The 20,117-nt window shown below is 42.2% G+C and overlaps 1 protein-coding gene across 3 annotated transcripts in view; it reads right to left on the bottom strand.

Moving 5' to 3' along the window:
* The window catches only part of Focad (focadhesin), a 321,997-nt gene that overhangs the window by 249,626 nt on the left and 52,254 nt on the right, over nucleotides 1-20,117 (bottom strand). Inside the window, exons 1-2 of one of the 3 annotated variants that reach the window (XM_039111093.2) lie at nucleotides 18,551-18,598; nucleotides 2,676-2,780 (exon numbers count right to left, since the gene is read on the bottom strand). In XM_039111093.2, coding sequence (XP_038967021.1) covers nucleotides 2,676-2,776 — 101 coding nt within the window. In that variant the 5' untranslated portion in view covers nucleotides 2,777-2,780; nucleotides 18,551-18,598. The other 2 variants (XM_017593754.3, NM_001427695.1) reach the window with 2 other exon arrangements.

The following is a 20,117-nucleotide window of genomic DNA, read 5'->3' as shown; positions in this document are numbered from 1 at the left end:
AGAATCGCTCATATTACCAGCATCTAAACATACACTTCTTAAACATTAATGAGCCCATGAGTTGCCTACAGATATCTCCCAAAATGCAGGCTCGGATTTAAGTAGCCTGCAGTGCAACTCATGCAGATGCTTTCTACCAAGTTCCCGGGTGCTGCTCATGCTACACCGTGGCTCTGCTCCTCGGTGAGGGTGGGAGGGAGCAGCAGCAGTATCAACTGCATGCTCGTCAGATCTCTGGCGTCCACCTTAGGCTTACACAGAGATCCAGGTCAACTGGTGTGCATCACCAGACAGCAGCCTACTGCCTCGTGTGCTCAGAGAACTGGCTCCGCCTGGGAGCATTTAACACAGGAGTGGGGCTCCTAGCAGAGACTCTGGTCCAGTGAGGTATTTGGATGGTGTCACATTTGTTTCTTTTAAAGCATACCCAGGTGGTTCTGATGAGCAGGCAATACAGAGAACCATAGATCTAAAATACCCTCCTGGGTAGGAGGGAAATATAAACTGACTGCTAATGGGATGAGGAATTTCTTTGGGGGAGGAAGAAATGTTCTAAATTTAACTATGGTGAAAATTGTATAACTGTAGATGGAAACCACTGAACTGTACAGTTTAAATGTGTCCCTCACGTGATCTGTGAATTATACCTCAATAAAACTGTCATGCAGAATGATTAAAACCCTTAGTAGCTTCTCTGTAGAAACATGAATAAATAATGGAACAACAATGAAACGGAATTATTTTCTATCCTGAAAATTTAGACCAAAATTTTGATTTCTTTTAAACATGAGGCAGGACAAGTCTCTCTCCAGAAATACTAAGGTCTGCTTGCCGACACATCAATCAATTCTGCTCCAGGCAGGACATGGGAAGTAGACTGTGAATTAACCACTTGCATTAAAAACCCTGCTTAAAGTATGCTTAAAGGAAGAAGCAAAAGAAAAGGGAAGGGAAAGGAGGAAAGGGAGGAGAAAGAGATGGTGGGGAATATTTATCCATTTGGAAAACTTGCCCTGTACACTACAAGTTCCTAGGCTGGGTGTGGTGGTCCATGCCTTTAATCTCAGCACTTGGAAGGCAGAGGAAGATGGATTTCTGTGAGTTGGAGGCCAGCCATGGCAAAGAAAGAAAAAGAAAGGAAGAAAGGAAGAAAGGAAGAAGGAAAGAAAGAAAGAAAGAAAGAAAGAAAATATCACATTTTCTATTTTTTCTATATATTTGAAATTATTGAAAAACATGCCAAAAATATGTAAAATACAATCTGACTTTGTTTTTAAAAATATCCTAAGAAGTCCTAGATAATAAATACACTCAGGAAAATGAGGCCGACCACAGGCAACATTAACATTAAAGGACCAGACACGGCTCACTTACCAACAGAAAGCATAGGAGATCAGCAGGCAACATTGTTCCAGAAACCCACAGGGCTGGTGGCCAATGTCGACTCTTAACTACAGGTTCCGTGAGCTCAAATCAGCACAGCCCAGGTAAGCAACCCCAACCCCTAAGCCAACCCTACCCTCATTCTTTGAAATAGAAAAAAATTCTACTGCATCAAATTCCTATAACAACATGGACTAGTGAAACACATCTTCTGGGAGCTTTGCTGAGAACCCTTGTGCTCAGAAAGGGCTCTGTGGTGCTGAGTGACATCATCATCACAACTGAGTAGGACACCCTCCTTACCAGAAAAGCTCCCACAAAAGCCAGTGCATTCTGTGGTTACTGCTGTGTATTTTCTTTTTAAAGTCACTCTACCTTATCACATTCTACAGACAACAAGGAGAAAGCACTAGACCCTGACCTTGCAAACAAATGTCTCCTATTACTTTCCATGGTGAAGAAGCTGGCCTTCCTGCCCATACAAATCCCTGTGCTTTAAAAATATTTGCTCAATGAGCTCTTCGGGTTTCAAAGTTCTGAGAGAAAACAGTAGCTTGTTGTTGTTGTTGCTGTTGTTGTTGTTGTTGAGAGGTCTTCTGTATTCAGAAGTGTTGATCCTTCCACTTCTACCTACCAAGTGCAGAGATCACACACCTGGTGACAGTTATTATAAAGCAAAAAGAAAAAGAAAAAGAAAAAGAAAAAGAAAAAAAAGAAAAAAGAAAGGAAGGAAGAGAGGAGAGGGGAGGGGAGGGGAGGGGAGGGGAGGGGAGGGGAGGGGAGGGGAGGGGAGGGGAAGAGGGCAGGGCAGGGCAGGGCAGGGCAAAGCCACTTCAATTTTGAGTAACAGATTTCACTTCCAAAGAAGCAACTTGGAAAGCACACTGGTGATGCGCAACACATTGTCAACTCCACCATTCCCCAGCCTTTGAAACGGTCACTTCCTGAGGAGTAAAGCCCACAATGACTGAATGTATATCCTTCTGGTTTAAAAGCCAAATCTTAAGGAAATAGATCTTGTTCATAATTTAGCGAATGACGTAAAACTTCCTCTATATTTAAAGGAGAGGAAGGGACAGCCCAATAGCTTAGTAAATTCTCTTATGCCAAGCCTGATGACCTAACTTTGAGACGTGGACTCACAGAGCAGAAGGTGAGAATGACTCCCAGAAGTTATCCTCCAGCACACACACTCATGCACACTCACATACACACAATCACACACAGGTGCACACTCAAATGTCTGCACACTCACGCGCACGCATGCACACACCACAGGAGAGAAGACTTACCTGATAGAATATAGGTCCTGAAGATCCTTTGCCCCACCTTGTCCTTCCCTGGATGCTTGCATTTGTAATAATTTCATAAGGGCTTTTATCAAACCGGACATATTCCTGTAAAAAGAGCATAATAACATGCTAAATGTTCCAGACTTAAAATGAATGTGCTAAGCAGGTGTTTAATCCTGTTTTTCCTTCTCGTGATGTGAGATACTAAAATAAGAGCCTCACACACACTAGCCAAGCGCTCTAATGAGCTGCACCTCCCTCCAATTCCATCATTCCCAAACCACTAAACGCCTGCCACCCACACTGAACGGTGGGCACCTACAGACTCTTGGCTCTCCTTTCAGCACAGCCAAGACCCATGTATGAAAAAGGAAAACGTGGCCAAAAAATCAAACCAGCTATCAATCACCTCCCTACACACACGTGGGGAAAATCAATCAGAGAAAAAAGCAAACATTAGCCCACATAATTCAAGTCAGTGACCACATCAGTTACCCGGAATAAACGATCAAGTCATTTATAAATATTAGCAGACCATGAAAAATAACCAGACACATGAAATGGATCAACCACTCAAAAGAGCAGGCCAGGGGACCAATTAAAGCAAAACAAAGGGCATTAAATCAAAAGGAAATTAATAAAAAGAAGAATTACACTTTAAAGTTTTTCCTTATTCTGTAAGAAAAAATATATCAAAAAGAAAAAGAAGTACTCAATTAAAATAAGTCTCCCTTATTAACTAGAAAAAAATCTTATAAATAAAAATGGCTTACTAATTTTTAAGCAACTTAAAAATAATGTTTGCGGGGTTGGGGATTTAGCTCAGCGGTAGAGCACTTGCCTAGCAAGCGCAAGGCCCTGGGTTCGGTCCCCAGCTCCGAAAAAAAGAAAAAAAAATAATGTTTGCTAACATTTATTGAGCATCTACTCTAGGCTGAGCACTGTAAGTGCATAACATATTATTGGTCATACCATACAGAACATTCCCTCAGCACTGAGTTTAGGGCCAGGAAACTTCCCATGACTTGGAGTACTTACATGAACTGTGACTAACTGTACATTTTCATGCCATTTAAATTTTTCCATCTGACAAAGGATTAGACAACAGCAGTCAACAGCAGTGGCCATTACTTGGCTACTGGGCACCCAGGTAATGTGGTTAATCCAAACCCAGATGTGCTACACGTACTCAAGTTTGATTCCCAGCACACACATAGCATCTGTAACTCCAATTCCAGGGACCCAATGCCTTTCCTGGTCTCTCTGAGCACCAAAAATGCATATGGTACACAGATATTGTGCATGCAAAAACACCCATACGCACAAAAATATTTTTGAAATACTCAGAAGGAGCAGGCATAGGTGGCACACAACTTTAATCCCAGCACTCAAGAAGTAGAAGCAGGAGGATCTCTGTGAGGTCAAGGCCAGCTGGTCTACAAACTGAATATCCAGGTCACCCAGGGCTATGCAGAGAAACCCCATCTCAGAAAAAATAAATCAGAAAGAACATAAAATATGACTGCATGTTCAAATAGTATTTTGACATTTGGGATTACATAAGTTCATTATTAAAATTAGTATCATCAGTTTCTTTTTACTTTTTTAAATCTATTATCAAAAAGAAATGTCAATTTATTTTTATTTGTGTGTATACATGCCTGCAGGGATGTATCCAGCTCCCCCTGGAGCTGAAGTTACAGTACTCATGAGTTACCTGATGTGGGTACTGGGAATGAAAGCTGGGTCCTATGGAAGAACAGCCAGGGTCCCTAACCACCAAGCCATCTCTGCACCCGCAACTATGAGAAAATTCGAGCAGCATTTGTAACTCAGATTCACGGCTCATGTTATATTTCTACTTCACAGCACTGTTGCTGACAGTCCTAAGATTTAGTTCCTAAGGAGATTCTTCTGGGACTGTCAACATTTCCCTTCCAATCTGAATTTTCCACAGTATTTTCAACAGTAGTTTTTCCTTTCATATGAATTCTCTTACATGCCCATGCAAAGGTTCACGGATGAACCTTTTATGACATAGATCATATGTGTATGGAGTCGCTCATCTATGAATCCACTATAAACGGTCCCCACATTAAATGAAAGGCTGAAAGTAAAGATGCTCTCTCCTAGTACTCAGTGGGACCTGAGTCTTGGATCCGAGACCCCACATAGAGGTGGACAATGCAGAGCATGTCAGTAACTCAGGGCTGAGAATGGTGTGGGCTCAGTACAACTCTTACCTCAACAGGATAAAGTGGAAAACAATAAAGCGGGGGGCAATGGGGTAAAAAGGTACCAGCATTGGCCCTGCCTCCTACATGCACATGAACCGGTAAACCCACTCATTCATATTCTCTCTCTCTCTCTCTCTCTCTCTCTCTCTCTCTCTCTCTCTCTCACACACACACACACACACACACACACACACACACACACACCACATACACACAGATTATGTCTCCCCTGTATGTTCTTGGATGGCTGTCAAAGGTTAGCTTTGCTCACATAGCCCTTAATGATTGTGATAGTTTCATGGTACTTTACCTCATGCAACAAAATGACCAGTTAAACTCACTGTGACCCAATAAAATTAAGCAGAGAAACTTTTATAGTATATAAAAAATTTTATAGTATACATAGTATATTATATTTTATAAGAGAAAGCTGCTGGAAATACTTCATGCTAACACAGTTTGATACACAACTGGGGGTGGGGATGGGTAGAGAAAACAGCAATAGACCCATAGCAAGAGCCTTTCATTACAATGCAAAATGGACTGGATCTGTGCTTTAGCTAAGAGCCTTCTTTGACAGTGACAGAGCAGGTGATGAGGACAGGTCTAGGGACCCTACAGGCCAGTCACAGGGTCTGCTCAGAGCACACAAATACGAGGGTGTCCCGCTTGTATTTACACGGTAGTAGGAGGTACAGGATGATCTCCAGGGGACACAAATGTTTCCTCACTGGCTGCTTTGCAAAGCTGTTTGCAGTTCCATGGCTGCTTGATTCTTTTCTTGGTGAGATGGGCATCTGCAAGGGTACAGTCCAGAATCCTAGAGCTGCCCACCCCAGAGAGGCCAAGACAAAAGCCAAAACACATGATAACTATCTCAGGAGGGTTTTCAGGCACCTCTGGAGGCCGTTTCTGTCCATTAGGATCACCGCGATTCTTCCAACAATCTTCTCGACTGCTACTCTAAATATATAGTTCTCCATTACTTAGAGGGGAGCTATCTCAATATTCACAACATTGAAATGATCTGCTCCTTTACAATTCTTTATCCATTTATTTTATTCAGAACTGCTGGCCTATGAAGAACCTGGACCACAAAGAGTTGTTCCTCTCTGCAATGCTGTCCTTTACAAAGATCCAGAAGTTTTCAGCAGGGAAACCGAAGCTGAGCTATCATCGGCTGAAGATCCTATAGTAGTTGGGACTTGTCCAGCCTCAGTTGCTGAGTGACTCAAAGTCACTCAATCTCCTCAGGTCTCAGGATTGCACTCTGCCTCATTCTACATGGCGGAACTTAGAGTATCACTTCTGTGATGTGCACATGCCTAGCATGTCTGAGATCCTGGAACTTAGGAGTATCACTTCTGTGAGGTGCACATGCCTAGCATGTCTGAGATCCTGGAACTTAGGAGTATCATCACTTCTGTGATATGCACATGCCTAGCATGTCTGAGATCCTGGCTTCTAGCCAAGCACCGAACAGATAATTCAAACAATTGTACACCATTGGAAGTACACTAAAAATCAGTTAACATAGTATTTTAAGATGCTGACTGATTTTATAATATGCAATATAAACAAACATAAGAAAGAATTTAGTAAACAAGAAATGTGGGATCAACATGAATAACAGAAGAACTTAACTATAATTATTCAAAAGTGGTTATAAATAATGAGATAATAATTAAAAGGAAAATAATAAACAAAAATCAATATATAACTAAAATTAGTTAGTGAGAAATATTCTAAAGGGGAAAAAAGTTGCAGTGACAGATCAAATATTTACAACCTAAATGATAGGATGAATATCCAAAAAAAAAAAAAAAACCCAACAGAATATAGACATGCAAATCCCACTGAATAAGACTCATAACACCCAAAGAAGTGCGTGGGGACACACACACTCTCACACTGAGCAAACACTGCTTCAGCCTTTGTGGAAAGCAATTTTATACTATCTGTAAACCTTTTAAATGAAAAATCCCCCTACAGTTAGCCCTTACATGTACCCATAAGGAAGACACTGTATTGTGTTGGCTATGTGCAAAAGAAAATAAAGGAAGGAAGGAAGGAAAGAAGGAAGGAAGGAAGGAAGGAAGGAAGGAAGGAAGGAAGGAAAGAAGGAAGGAAAGAAGGAAGGAAAGAAGGAAGGAAAGAAGGAAGGAAAAGGAAGGAAGGAAGGGAGGGAGGGGAAGGGAAGGAAAGAAAGGAAGAAAGGATGGATGGAAGGAAGGGAGGGAGGGAGGGAGGGAGGGAGGGAAGGAAACTATGTTTGCCAGTAGGAAATTAGTTAAACTGTGACGCATGGACGCATCTAACATTACAGGATATCCTGAATTTGCTAATACTGATGCAAGCAAACTTGTAAACAGCAGTGTGGAAAGATGTCCGTCACATTATAAGATAAGAAAAGCAAGCTTCAGAATTATTTTAAACACTTGGAAGGGCTGTGCACAGAAAAAATAGGATTCCAATTTCATTGGCATTAGTTTGTTCAAATTCCATTCATCTAGATCTGATTTCAGATCCCAGCTTCCTCTACGTCCCAGAGAAAATTAAGAACAGGCCTTGGAAGAATCTCTCAAACAACCCAACATTGCTAAGGTTTTCTAGTCCTGCAGTTTCCTACTCTTCGCCAGGACCCCCTAGAAAAGAACTTTTTAGAAAACAGAAAGTGATTAAAATCCTGTCCCTAGGAGCTGCGTGAGACTCCACTGCATCTGTCTGCCCTGACCCAGAAATGCAGCTTTTCCGTTTCCTTTTCCCTTTTCCTTTGGATGTTAGCCAGAACCTAAATGTGCTCTCTGGCCCTCTGAACTATCTCCCTCTTGATCTGAAGCTCCTTTCCTACCTTAAGGCAGCTTGTCCACCATGTGGCTGACCTCCCTGTTACAACACAACTTTCTCTCTCCTCTATCTTCCTCCTCCAGGGGACTGCTGAGACAGCCTCCTGGCCTGGAGTTTTTCCCTTTCAAACTCTAATGAAATTGTCCTCAAGCTTTCTTTTGAGTCCATTCTTAAATTCTTCTCTTAATGAGACTAAGAATCCCAAGAGGGGTGACCCCAACTTCCCCAGTAATATGTGGCTGCCATGAAGGGACTGGATTGATCAAAATGTCTGGTAGCAGGTTTGGTGGCTGTAGAGAGACACTACAAAAGCTCCTCTGAGGACACAGCAGGTGACTATGGTCCAGGACCAAGCGTCTGCAGGGGCCTCAGACCACTAACCACTCCAACAGCTCTCAAAGGGCCTCATGTCAGCTCCCAGGCTCATCACCTTCTAGACCAGTCTTCCAGGCCAAAGGGAACTGAGCAGCAGCCCAGTAGATAGAGGAAGGAGCCCAAGCAGGGACTCTCAGGGACTCTGATCGTGCCTTGTCCTTGGCTCTAGTCCTGCTTCCCTGCTTGGGGTTTCTAAGGTTAAGAACTCTTGCCTGTGCTTCTCCCTCACGCTCTATCCAGGCACCAGCCAAGAACTTCTTTCCCTCCCACATCTGGCTGTTAAAAGCTGTGTAACCACTGGAGCATTTTCAAGGACCCCAGGATGGGACCACTGGAGGTGTGTCCTAACTGTCACACCCAATGACCCCACCAACAGAAAGAAGCCAGATTCAACCCAATTTCCATAAAGGGCAATTAGCATTTCCTCTGCAGAGGGGGTGACACTAAGCACTTGGGACAGAAATGAGACGTGCAATTTAGGAATGATGCCTCAATTCATGCCTTAGGCCATGGGCCAAAATGTCCATGGTCCTGTCCTGGATGGAAAGAGAAAAGCCAGGAGTGTTTGCAACCCTAATCTCCAGTCTGGACCCTAAGTAATCTCGTGGCTATATACAGAGTAGAGAATGTTACAGTAGCATTGAAGGTTCATTAAGGAAAGTTGTTGCCTCCTAGCCAATTGGAATCCACTTCTGGATAGAGACAGACCATTGGCTCCTCCATTAAGAGTTAACCCATCTGTCCAGGTTAATTACTAGGCCAAAAAGACTAACCCTGAGGGAGGGAGGCTCACCAAAAGCCATGCTAAAGAGATAGAAGGAATAATTGTCCCCTTAATGAGATAATATGCTTTCCTCAAAAAATTCCTGCCTCTTCATACAGACTCTACAAAATACTAGGGGGTTTCCTCTGGGTCTGCTTACCTTTCTGAGTTCCTGTGGCAGATCTCCTTGCCAGCCTAACTCAAACAATGTCACCTAGTCTTTCCTCAATGCCTGCTCCAGGAGGCTGCCAAGATCTACAGCTTACTGTCCAGGCATTTTTTTTCTTTAACCTCTAGTAAAATTGACTCCAAGTTTCCCCTTTGAATAAAAAATAAAATAAAATTATCATTTACTACTTTCATAGTTTAAAAGTGTTCATCCTTTTGGTAATTAAAAGAATATATATGTGGACAGGTTGATTAGTTGTTTTAAAAGAACTGGGGTGGAAGGGTCAAAATATAGGATGAGGCTCAATATAGACTGCCTACAAGTGCAAAGCTTTACATTCAGTTCAAAGTAGTTGGAGAGAGAAGTTATAATCTCACCTGATGAAGGATTCTGAAGGCAAATATATTGTTTGATAATCTCCCCAATAAACACTATGAGCAGAACCGTAAAGGCTCGGTCTGTCTTGTTACTAATTGGTCTTGAGCCGCAGTGCAGCACAAAGACAAAAGCACCTACTGACAGCCGCTTACAGAGCCCCTCGTAGCCCACCTGACTTTCTGAGCTCTAGCTTTTCCTCTGGGTATCTCCTGCTTGATACTGGCCAAAGCCTAACCATGCTTCCTCTGAAACTCCGGGCTTTCCCACTATCTCTCTGACCTTCATACCTAACAGTACTGCCACAAATCTCTCTCCATTCCCCACTGCCCAGAACATGCTAGCGTTTTCAGCTTTCCTGTCCTGTTGTTTTTCCTGTCAAACTTGAATCAAGCAGTCCTTGAGCTATAAATTAATTAATTAATGTTCTGAGGAGTACTTCAGGAATTGGAATTAGCTTTCAGACAAGCAGGCTGCCTGAGTTTGAGGTACACAGGTACACAGGTACACAGAACAGTTAATTAACAACTCAAAGCAAAGACTTTAATCAGGGCAAAACAGAGCTGATCAGAGATTATGCCTAGTGTATTCACAGTAGAAGGTGTTCAAGATGCATCATTAAAAGGAGGGAGGCGGGCTGGAGAGATGGCTCAGCAGTTAAGAGCACCCGACTGCTCTTCCAGAGGTCATGAGTTCAATTCCCAGCAACCATATGGTGGCTCACAACCATCTGTAAAGAGATCCTATGCCCTCTTCTGGTGTGTCTGAAGACAGCTACAGTGTACTTATATATAATAAATAAATAAATATTTAAAAGGAGGGAGGCAATCCACCCGCCCATTGTCTCTCCTCAGCATCTGAATGGCCCAATGTTCAACATGTACAAATCTGAACTCACACTCTTCCTACAAACCTGGTTTTCCAATGTTCCCTACAGTCTAGAGCAGTGGTTCTCAAACTTATTGTGGCAGTTTGAATATGCTTGGCCCAGGGAGTGGCACTATTTGTAGGTGTGGCCTTGTTGGAGGAAGCATGCCACTGTAGGCATAGCTTTAAGACCCTCCTCCTAAGGACATGGAAGCCAGTCTTCTCCTAGCAGCCTTCAGATGAAGATGTACAACTCTCAGCTCTTCCTGTACCATGTCTGTCTGGATGCTGCCATGCTCCTGCCTTGATGATAATGGACTGAACCTCTAAATCTTTAAGCCTGCCCCAATTAAATGTTGTCCTTACAAGAGCTGTGTTCATGGTGTGTGTCTACAGCAATAAAACCCTTAACTAAGATATGTCCTGATGCTGTGACCCTTTAATATAGTTCCTGGTGTTGTGCTGGCCCACAGTCATAAAACTATTTTTGTTGCTACTTTAAAACTATAGTTTTGCCACTGTCCTGAATTAAAATATAAGTATCTGATATATAGGATATCTGATATGTTACCCATGTGAAGGGGGGTATCACAAACGACAGGTTGAGAACCATTTGTTGAGAGGGAGAGAAAGAATACCTTTGACATATATTCCTTCCAGGCATCTTCATACTTAATCCACCTCCAACACTTCACCCCAAAACCACACAAATCTATTCCTTCCATCTCTTTTAGAAGCAGCTATTACCTCTCCCCTGAACAACAGCCACCTAGATTAATTCTCCTGTGCCGTTCCTAGACCTTGAACCCAAAGCTAACTTAACAACTTTATCTCCATGCTGAACCCAACGTAGTCACTTCAGAACCCCCCCATGCCCACACATGAAACATTTGGATAGCTCCCCTTATACCCAAGATAAAGACCCAAATTTTCTGAATCAGCTACCATTACCTGGACTGTCTGACCACACCTCCTCTCGCAGTCCTATCTCAAATGCCTCTCCCTTTGCTTTGAGTATTCTTTCCTCCGCCCACAAGAGGAATCTGTCATACTCTCTTTCCTGTAAATGAAAGTTCCACCCTCCTCCCATTTGCCTACATTACATGTATTACTCCTTAGTCTCATGTCAATGTTGCTTCCTTGGGAAAACCTTCTGTGACCACCATGACTCCATCAAGCCCTCATATTTGTAGCCTAGCAGCACAGTACCATCTGCCTGACCAGATATCAGCACATGTAGTTTATATTACTGTGAGTTAATGTGAGAAACTATGTGGTGACAATCTTTCCTCCTCGGTCAAATACATTTGAGTGCAACAACTATATCTGCTCTGCTCACTGTGACATCATAACACAAAACACAAGAACGGAGATGACAATTCCATGCCTCGCTTAGGACAGATGTGGCAAAGAAGCTATTATGTTTGGTGTTCAGGGGAGCTCTGAAGGTAAATTTAGTTTTCTAATTACAGGATTTAGCACATTTACACTGAAACTAGAACAGACAGCCCAGACCCAATGGGTAGTGCTTTCCTTAATTCCATCCCTCAGAAAGCAAAGGCAGGAAGGTCCTTGGGAGTTTGAAGTCAGTCTAGTCTACATAGCAAGTTCCAGAGTTACATAGAGAGACTCTGTATCAAAAAGAGAAAAGAAAAGAAACTAGAACATATGATCTCTTTAACATTCCTAATTCATTATTAAGTTAATTTCAATTAACAAAGGTATTACTGGGTATATTTATAGAAAGCCATCCTTTCAAAGACTGCACAGGTAGACAATGAAATAATTATAAACACGGGAGAAATATACTCAATGTGCTAAACATAGTATCCACAATGAGAGAACTCTGTGGAGACACGACAGTATTTGCTTTTGTTGTTAGAGCCTTTGTTTTCATTTAGTGAACCTTAATCTATATACTTACAACATGAAACTATTTAGACTCCAGACAGAGTAAGAAAAGGACTAAATATTCAGATGGCCTATAAAAACTCAACTGTGCTGAAGACTATCAACTACGTAGCCAAATCGCCCACATTGCAAACTCCTGCCAGAGATCTAGCAACAGTAGACCCAACTGCACAGTAACAAGCACAGCTGTAAGAAGCGCCTTCTTGAGATGCTATTCCCTTCCCATCCCTCCTTTCTGAACGAATTTATTATGTATGAGAATCACTGAACAATTGAATTTTTTAGACTTTTTTTTAACACTTCTCCCAAGCTGCTTCAAAAGAGAGACTCCAAAACCCTCCTTAGAAATGGAGGGAAAGCCCAGTTCAGGCTGGTCCAGGAATGGATGTGGGGGATGGTCGCTGTGTAACGTGCTAGTGATCTTTTTCCCCTACCCCTTTTATGACCCTTAAAACTTTGATTTTGTCCTAAACATGCCGGGCCAACTAAAGGGTGGGGAGAGGAGAGACGAGCCCCACCATGCTCACAAGAACTAACCTGCAATAAACACTTCTGTGGGCCGCCGCGCAGAGCACGCAGCGGGCACCTCCTGCCCCTCCATGGCGACTTGGCATCGCTTTCTGCCCGCCTCTGCCCTCGCCCTGCCTGCCCCACTCCCCAGCGGAGAGCATGATCTGCGCCCTTGCTTCTGACTCTAGCCTCTGGGACACATCAGTCAACGTGGGCAGTTCAGTCTGGGTTCGTTCCTTTCTCTGTTCTCATCTGGCCCCCCAGGGCGATCTTGTTGCTTTTTGCTGGGACCTGCCCAGCTTTGAGACTCCCTTCTCACCCCTTGGCGCCAGCCTTGAGGGAGGGAGGGACAGAGCTTATCAGGAGACCCAGCCTAGAGTTGAGGGCAAGGGCAGGTAGGCATGAGGCTGTGGACTTTGCGGAATGTTTCGGGGTTTTGGTTTTTTCTTTTTTTTTTTTTTGTTTTTCTGTTTTTGTTTTGTTTTTTTGTTGTTGTTGTTGTTGTTGTTGTTTTAAACCGGGCAATATTGTGTTCAGTTCAAGCTGTGAAGAAAAATATATATCAATGTTTTCCAATAAAATACAGTGACTACCAAAAAAAAAAAAAAAGAAATGGAGGGAAAATAATGAGACCTCAAAGAATGGGAGTTTTAAGTGAATTTAAAGCCTTAATTAAAGTCATGATAACACATTAAAATTATCATAGTAGAAAAATCTACCTGGGCATACCAAAGAATTATTAAATTTTTCTTTAAGATTTACCTTTATCATTTTGAGATCTGTGTAGGAATGAGTGTGTGCATGTGGCTATGGGCATGTGAGCACAGGTCCCCACCAGTACTGGAGTGACATCATCATAAGCCTGCTGAGGTGGGTGAATGGAACTGAACGCAGATCCTCCAGAAGAACGGCAAGTGTCCTTAACCATTCATTGAACCATCTTTCCAGTCCCAACTCTTTGGAATTTAGTAAATAGAAAAGCATGTGTATGGGTCTTCCTTTATAAATTATACTTTTAAGTAACCAGAGTAAATATTAGAAAAATTCTCCTTACAGCAATATTTCAAGAAATAAATGAAGAAAAACCGATAAAAGTGTTATTATGAAGCTACTAGCCTAAAGACACAGTAACTGCATGTTAATAGTTGCTAGCATCAGGAAAATGTAAACCATCAGGGATCGTGTGTCTCTAATGAAAGGACACTATTCTGCACATGGAAAAGCTCCTCTTGCCCAGGGCATTTCTGAAAATCAAATAAGTAATTTGAGGTGAGGTTATGAAGCAAATGGCTGGGTCCCCACGCAGTATTGACTTAGGGTTACTCTCCTTTACTTTGATCTTATGTTGCTTTATTTGCTATTGTTCCAGTTTGGAGGGATTATTCAGTCTTGTTTTTCAGTGTGTGTACATACACAAGTGTGTTCATGTGTGTACAGTATGCACATGTGTACACACATGTGGGGTGCATACATGTATGTATGCATGCATGTAGATTTAAGATCAACCTCAATAACTGTTCTTAGGGCTAGCCATTGATCCCATGCAGAAAACTTCTTAGTATAACATCAAGATTTCTTTCCTGTGTGGGGAGTTAACACTCCTTCTCCACCAATTCAATTACTGTGCAAGGGACCTCGGCATATGCATTCTCAGACACTGAAGCATTGCTGGTAGAAAGTTAAACTGTGACCTCCAAAAAGGTGAGTCTGAGTCCTAACCCCCTACACGTGTGTCTATGAGACAGCCTGAAAAGAGCATCCCTGTTAATGTAATTAAAGATCACAAGAAGAACTTACCCTTACTAGACCTTAAACCCAATAACCAGCATCCTTGTAAGAGAAAGAACTGGAATGTCTAAGACCTAAAGACACAGTAACAGTGTGGTGAGAGTACTCAGGATTCTCAGGGGCAGAACTAGAGCTATTCAGCCACAGCTGAGAGCTAGACTCTAGTCTGCTGCTGGAAAACAGAACAGATTCAGCCTACCCCCAAAGCCTTCATTGACTTTGCTATGCAGAATTATGAAAGAACATATCTCTGGTGAGTCCAATCATCAAATTTATAGGCATTTACCCTAAGAAACAAATGCACACAGGTCCTAGCAGAGCCTAGAGATTCGCCTTCATGTCCTATCCTCAGAACTACTGACATTCTGACCTCAACCAGGCAATCCCTTACACATGTAAGAGAGGACGGTCCAGGAAGGAACGACAGACAGCCTGTGAGCTAAGCAGCTGAGGGTCAGTCTGAAGTGAGAACCAAGAATGAAACACACAACTTGAAATCCAATTTTTTCTAATGCCCATGTGTATCTCTATTGTTGAGTCATATGGCACACAGAAGCCTCCTTCATCAAAAACAAGAAAGACAGGAAAGAAGGAAGCAAGAGGGAGGGAGGGGGAGGAAGGGAGGAAAGAGGAAGGAAGGAAGGAAGGGAGGAAGGAAGGAAGGAAGGAAGGAAGGAAGGAAGGAAGGGAGAGATCAAGGGTTCTATCCTGCGTTCAATACCCAGCATCACATAAACAGGGCATGGTAGTGCCCATGTGTAATGTCTGCATTCTTGAGGTAGCAACAGAGAATCAGGATAATCGTCAGCTATATAGTGAGTGGGCTTAAGGCCAGTCTGAATTACATGAGGCTATTATGTTGGCCCTTTAAAGAGAAAAGTGGAAGAGAAGACGAGAAAGGGGAAGGGGAACTGAGGGGAGGGGAGGAGAGAGGAAGGGGGTAGTTGAAAGGAGGAGATGGGGAAGAGGAAGAGGAAGAGAAACAGACAGCAGCAGCAACAGACAATGAGTATTCTTAGGCCCAAGCTAATTCAAGTGGATTCTGTAACTCAAGGCCCACAGGGCTCTAACATGTTCAAGCATGCTCAGAAACCTGGTATGACTGTTCTTCAATAATAATTATTGTTTTCCTAATTTTCTAAGGCCAAGTTACACAAGATTACTCAAGAACTCTGAGAGTCACCAGAGACATTACAAAAAGAACCTCAATTTTCACTAAGCATGAGACCCAAGACTCAGATGTTATAATTAAAGAGTGTGGATCAATAATGATGTTCAAAAAAAATCATATATAACAAACAAGAAGAAAATTGGCCAAGCTATACAAACTACGGTAATTTAAACCATTCATGCAAACTGTTCCACACCCGGCAGATAGAAATGATCACAACTGTGCATAGGAAATGAGGGGTATTGGGTTTCTTTCGTTTGGAGTTTTCTTGATTACAACACTAAACACTGCTCACATATGCTAGCTTCCTTTAAAAAAAAAATACACACAATGTTAGGCTCTGACTTTCAAAACATATCAAATATGAAATATGAGCAACTACCCTTATTTGACCAGAGATTGAATAAAAAGAGGTTAGGGGGGAAAGGAAGAATAAGACTGTCCCAAAATGGATACAAATGGTACAAACCCAGCCAAGCTAGCCAAGTACCTTTTTAACTGAAAAGGTTTGTGAGTCCTGAAAAGGGTTCTTGCTCTGCCTAAAGCATTCTCAGAAACTCAACAGCAAATGGAAGAGAGACAAACAATAGATCCATGACTAAATCATTGTCTAAGTGCATGAAAAAGTAGAAGAAAAAGAGATAGTGTCACAGGAAGGAAGGGGGATGTAAAAATCAGTCCTGAGGAATTCCTGTTTAAATGTCTGAGAGAACAAATGTGTCTTCAAAAAAGAGAAAAAAACAAACGTAAGATGTAAAACTACTAAGAACGTCCTTAAGAAAGTCCTGCTCATTTATCCTCTAAGTACCAGAAATGGTCACATTTCCTCTGATGCAGTTTTCCATTATAGAAGTAACGTGTCCAGCAGCCACTCTTCTTAAATCACCCAGAAACACTTCAGCATAAATACGTCTCTTAAAATGACAAACAAACTCTCAGCCACATCACAGAACTTTAAAAAGAAATAGGGCAGAGTGCAGATGGTGAAAGTGAGGGACGGCTTTTGTGATGAGCTTTAAGGGAGATCTTGGGATTTTACAGAAAGGAGACAGAGCATCTGCAAGCCAGCTAGGGGCCTAAAGGGAAATTTTCAAACACAAGATGGGGCAGCAGACCTGCTTGGCTAACTCACTGACTGGTAAGAGGAAGATGAACTCTGCTGGGGAGGTGGACGAACCCACAGCCATGCCTAAGTCCTAAGGCTCCAGATAAAAGGCTGCATCCTGCAAACACGTAGAGGAGCTCTCATACAAACATCCCTCCTGCTCCCTGTCCTACAAGATGAAGAAAGGGAAGCTAAATGGTACAAAAGTCCAGTACAGAAAACCAAGAAGTGTGTCTCCTCCGTTGCTGGCTGCCTATCCCTACATGATAACAAAGCAATTAAGTCTCTCAAGGAAGAGAATCATCAACAAAAGGGAAGGCCCTGAGAGACGAGAATTTTCTCAATTATCCTCAATCTTAACTCCAAATAGTCCTCAGAATCATTTTCAAGCATTAGACTCAATATGGAATTTTTAATCTTTTATGGACGATTTCCTTTAAAAGCAGACTTTTCAGTATTTCAGAAAATAGAGAAAATAGTCTTTAATTTCCCATATTTAATACAGCCTTGTAAAATATATTAACAATAGGTCCCTTCCCTGTTTGAAAGCACAAAAGGCACACAAATCAAATGCTAGCCTAGTTTATCTAGAGTCTAACCTTCCTTCCCACTAGGCACATTTTAAAAAGAAGGGGGGTGGGGGGAACAGCACAGCTGAAATTACAGGCTGTCTTGACACCTCAATATCGAAAACTGAATACCTGGTTCCAAAGGAGAGTCAGATTTTATTCATAATCCCGTTACTAAGCAACAGTAACAAAGGCTGCATGAGCTTTCCGGAAGCTAAAAGAAAAAAACCATCTAAGGAATGAAAAGTGGGAACTCCTTACACTGGGAATCCTCAAACTCATAGGAAGATGAAATGAAACACAATCTAAACTCAAAACAAGCAATTCTTCAAAGGACAAGAAAAGTATACACTACTATGTATCGTTCACTTTAATTCTAGCTTGCATTCATCTCAAAACTCACATTTGGGGCGATAATCATTTCCTTACTGTGTGTCCTTTATGGTCCCTTGTTCCTTCACCCTCCCTAGGGAAGCAATTTTTTTTCAAATTTCCTTACTGATTAAAAGAACATTTCAGAGGGCTTAAATCCATTTCTTTGTTTACAGAAGCTATAAAAACTAGTTTACAATTGTTTCCTGTTGCCCTGGCTTTGAAGCAAGAACACTCTGGGACATCAAACTATTCCTTTGAAGAGCAGTCTCTCAAGCAGAGCCAGACACTTTCCCAGCCACTCCCTTAAGTTCAGACGACCAGGACACTGCAGAAGGCAAGTCTCTCAAAATTAGACTATACAATGGAACAGACTCTAAGCCAGCATCTCACACACTGTGGGCTGGGCTTCAGGTAAGAGATTTCCTTACACATTCCAAAGCCATTTAATAGACTGCCCCTCCGAGGGCCCCAGGGCTGGTAATCAGCTGGAGAGGTGCTTACCCACTTTTCCTTTCTCTGAAGCTTTCACCCTCCGGCTGCAGGACCGAAGCATCTCCACAAGCCACATCCTCTACAGCTCTACTCCACACAGACTTCTCACTGCTGGCGCTCCCCACCCCTCCATCTCAGATCCTAGCAATGTCAGTTAAAACATAGGAAAAGCTAAGTTTTAGAAATTATTTCCTAAATCAAAGCAGGATCGGTCCTGCTGTGGCTCTTCTCCTAAAGTATCTCCAGAGTCCCATCAACCTCTAAGAGTGGAGAAAATCCTGAGGCAAGAAGAGACCCAAGCAGTGCAAACTGAAAACCCACTGTTTTTGGCCAAAGTCATCCAGCTTCTAGATCTCAAAAGACAGGCACAGTTTTCTGTCGCTGAGGTTTCCCCAGGCAGCACTGGAAGAGGAAGCTGGCTGCGGCCCCTGTTTTTAATTAGCCTGTTTCTTAAATTTCATTCTCATTTTGCTTTTTATAAAAAAACATAGGCAGCACAAAGTTTGGGTTTTGTAATTGCTGCAAACCTCAAAGCTCTGCTACTTGAAATAAAGCAAATGAAGAAAAGTCTGGTTTCTGACATGCAAACAGTTATGACCTCTACTAGTGACATTAAAGCAAGCTTAGATCTTATGTAACACACTTTATGATCAGAGTCTAAAATTAAATTTGAAACCAGGCTCAGGGCCATGTAGCACCAGCACTGAGCAGGCTGAGGTGGGAGGATCTCCTGAACACAGAACTTACAGACCAGCGAAGGCAATGCAGCAAGACCCAGCCTCAAAGCACAACGAACAGTCAGCTGGGCTCAGTCAGCTAAGTGCTTGACCCCCCAGAACACAAGTTTAAAAATAAAAACAAACCAACCAACCAACCAACCAACATCCAGGCATAGTGGTACATGCATATAATCCAAGAGGAGATAGAAACAAGCAAATCCCTGGGGCTCAATGGCCAGCTAGCCTACTCTTCTTAGGATCTTTCAGGCCAAGAACTCGCTGCCTCGAAAAATGGAAAAAAAAAAAAAAAAAAAAAAAGAAAGAAAGAAAAGAAAAAAAAAGAAAAGAAAAGAAGCCTGTGGAGGATTTCAGACCAAACTTCCACAACAACGGAGCGATTTGTCTGCTGCCCACTTCCCACTATTAGCTACCCTGTGCATTCAAGCTGGTCCATTAATCTGTGGCCCACACAAACCTTCCCCTCCTTAAGTTGTTGCCTGTGAAGTATTTGGTCAGCGTAAAGAAAAAAACAAATATAATACTCTTAGACAATCTGTCCAAATCCTTAACACTTAAAATGCCAAGAGTTAGCACTAAAATAAACTGGATGTTGGGTGATTAAAGATGTTATCTGTGTAAATTCAAAGCAGAAATGACAGACCTCACTAAGAAACAATGCCTGAGGCTGTCCTCTCCTTCCATGTGACCTAATGAACAGGTACCTACACACACACTCACACTGACATTCACAAAGCAAACTGGTTAGCTTCAGGATCGACTTCAGCTACATTTCCCCACAGTTAATAGTTCAGACATAAACTTCTCAGAAAAGAAAAAAATGCCAAATGAATTTGCAAATTGCTCTTTCTAACTCTATGAGAAATTGAGTTGGAGTTTTGATGGGGATTGCATTGAATCTGTAGATTGCTTTCAGCAACATGGTCATTTTTACTATATGAATTCTACCATGGTTCAACTGTAGATCAGCATGTAGAAGAATGCATATTGGTCCATTCTCATCTCCATGTACAAAGCTCAAGACCAAGTGGAGCAAGGACCTTCACATTAAACCAGATACACTGAATCTAATAGAACAGAAAGTGGGGAAGATCCTCAAACACATGGGCACAGGGGGAAATTTCCTGAAGAGAACACCAATGACTTATGTT

Source organism: Rattus norvegicus, chromosome 5 (assembly GCF_036323735.1).
Source record: "Rattus norvegicus strain BN/NHsdMcwi chromosome 5, GRCr8, whole genome shotgun sequence".
In the NCBI taxonomy this organism is placed as follows: Eukaryota; Metazoa; Chordata; class Mammalia; order Rodentia; family Muridae; genus Rattus; species Rattus norvegicus.
Note: the sequence above shows the minus strand (reverse complement) of the source record. Positions and strands in the feature narration are given on the sequence as shown.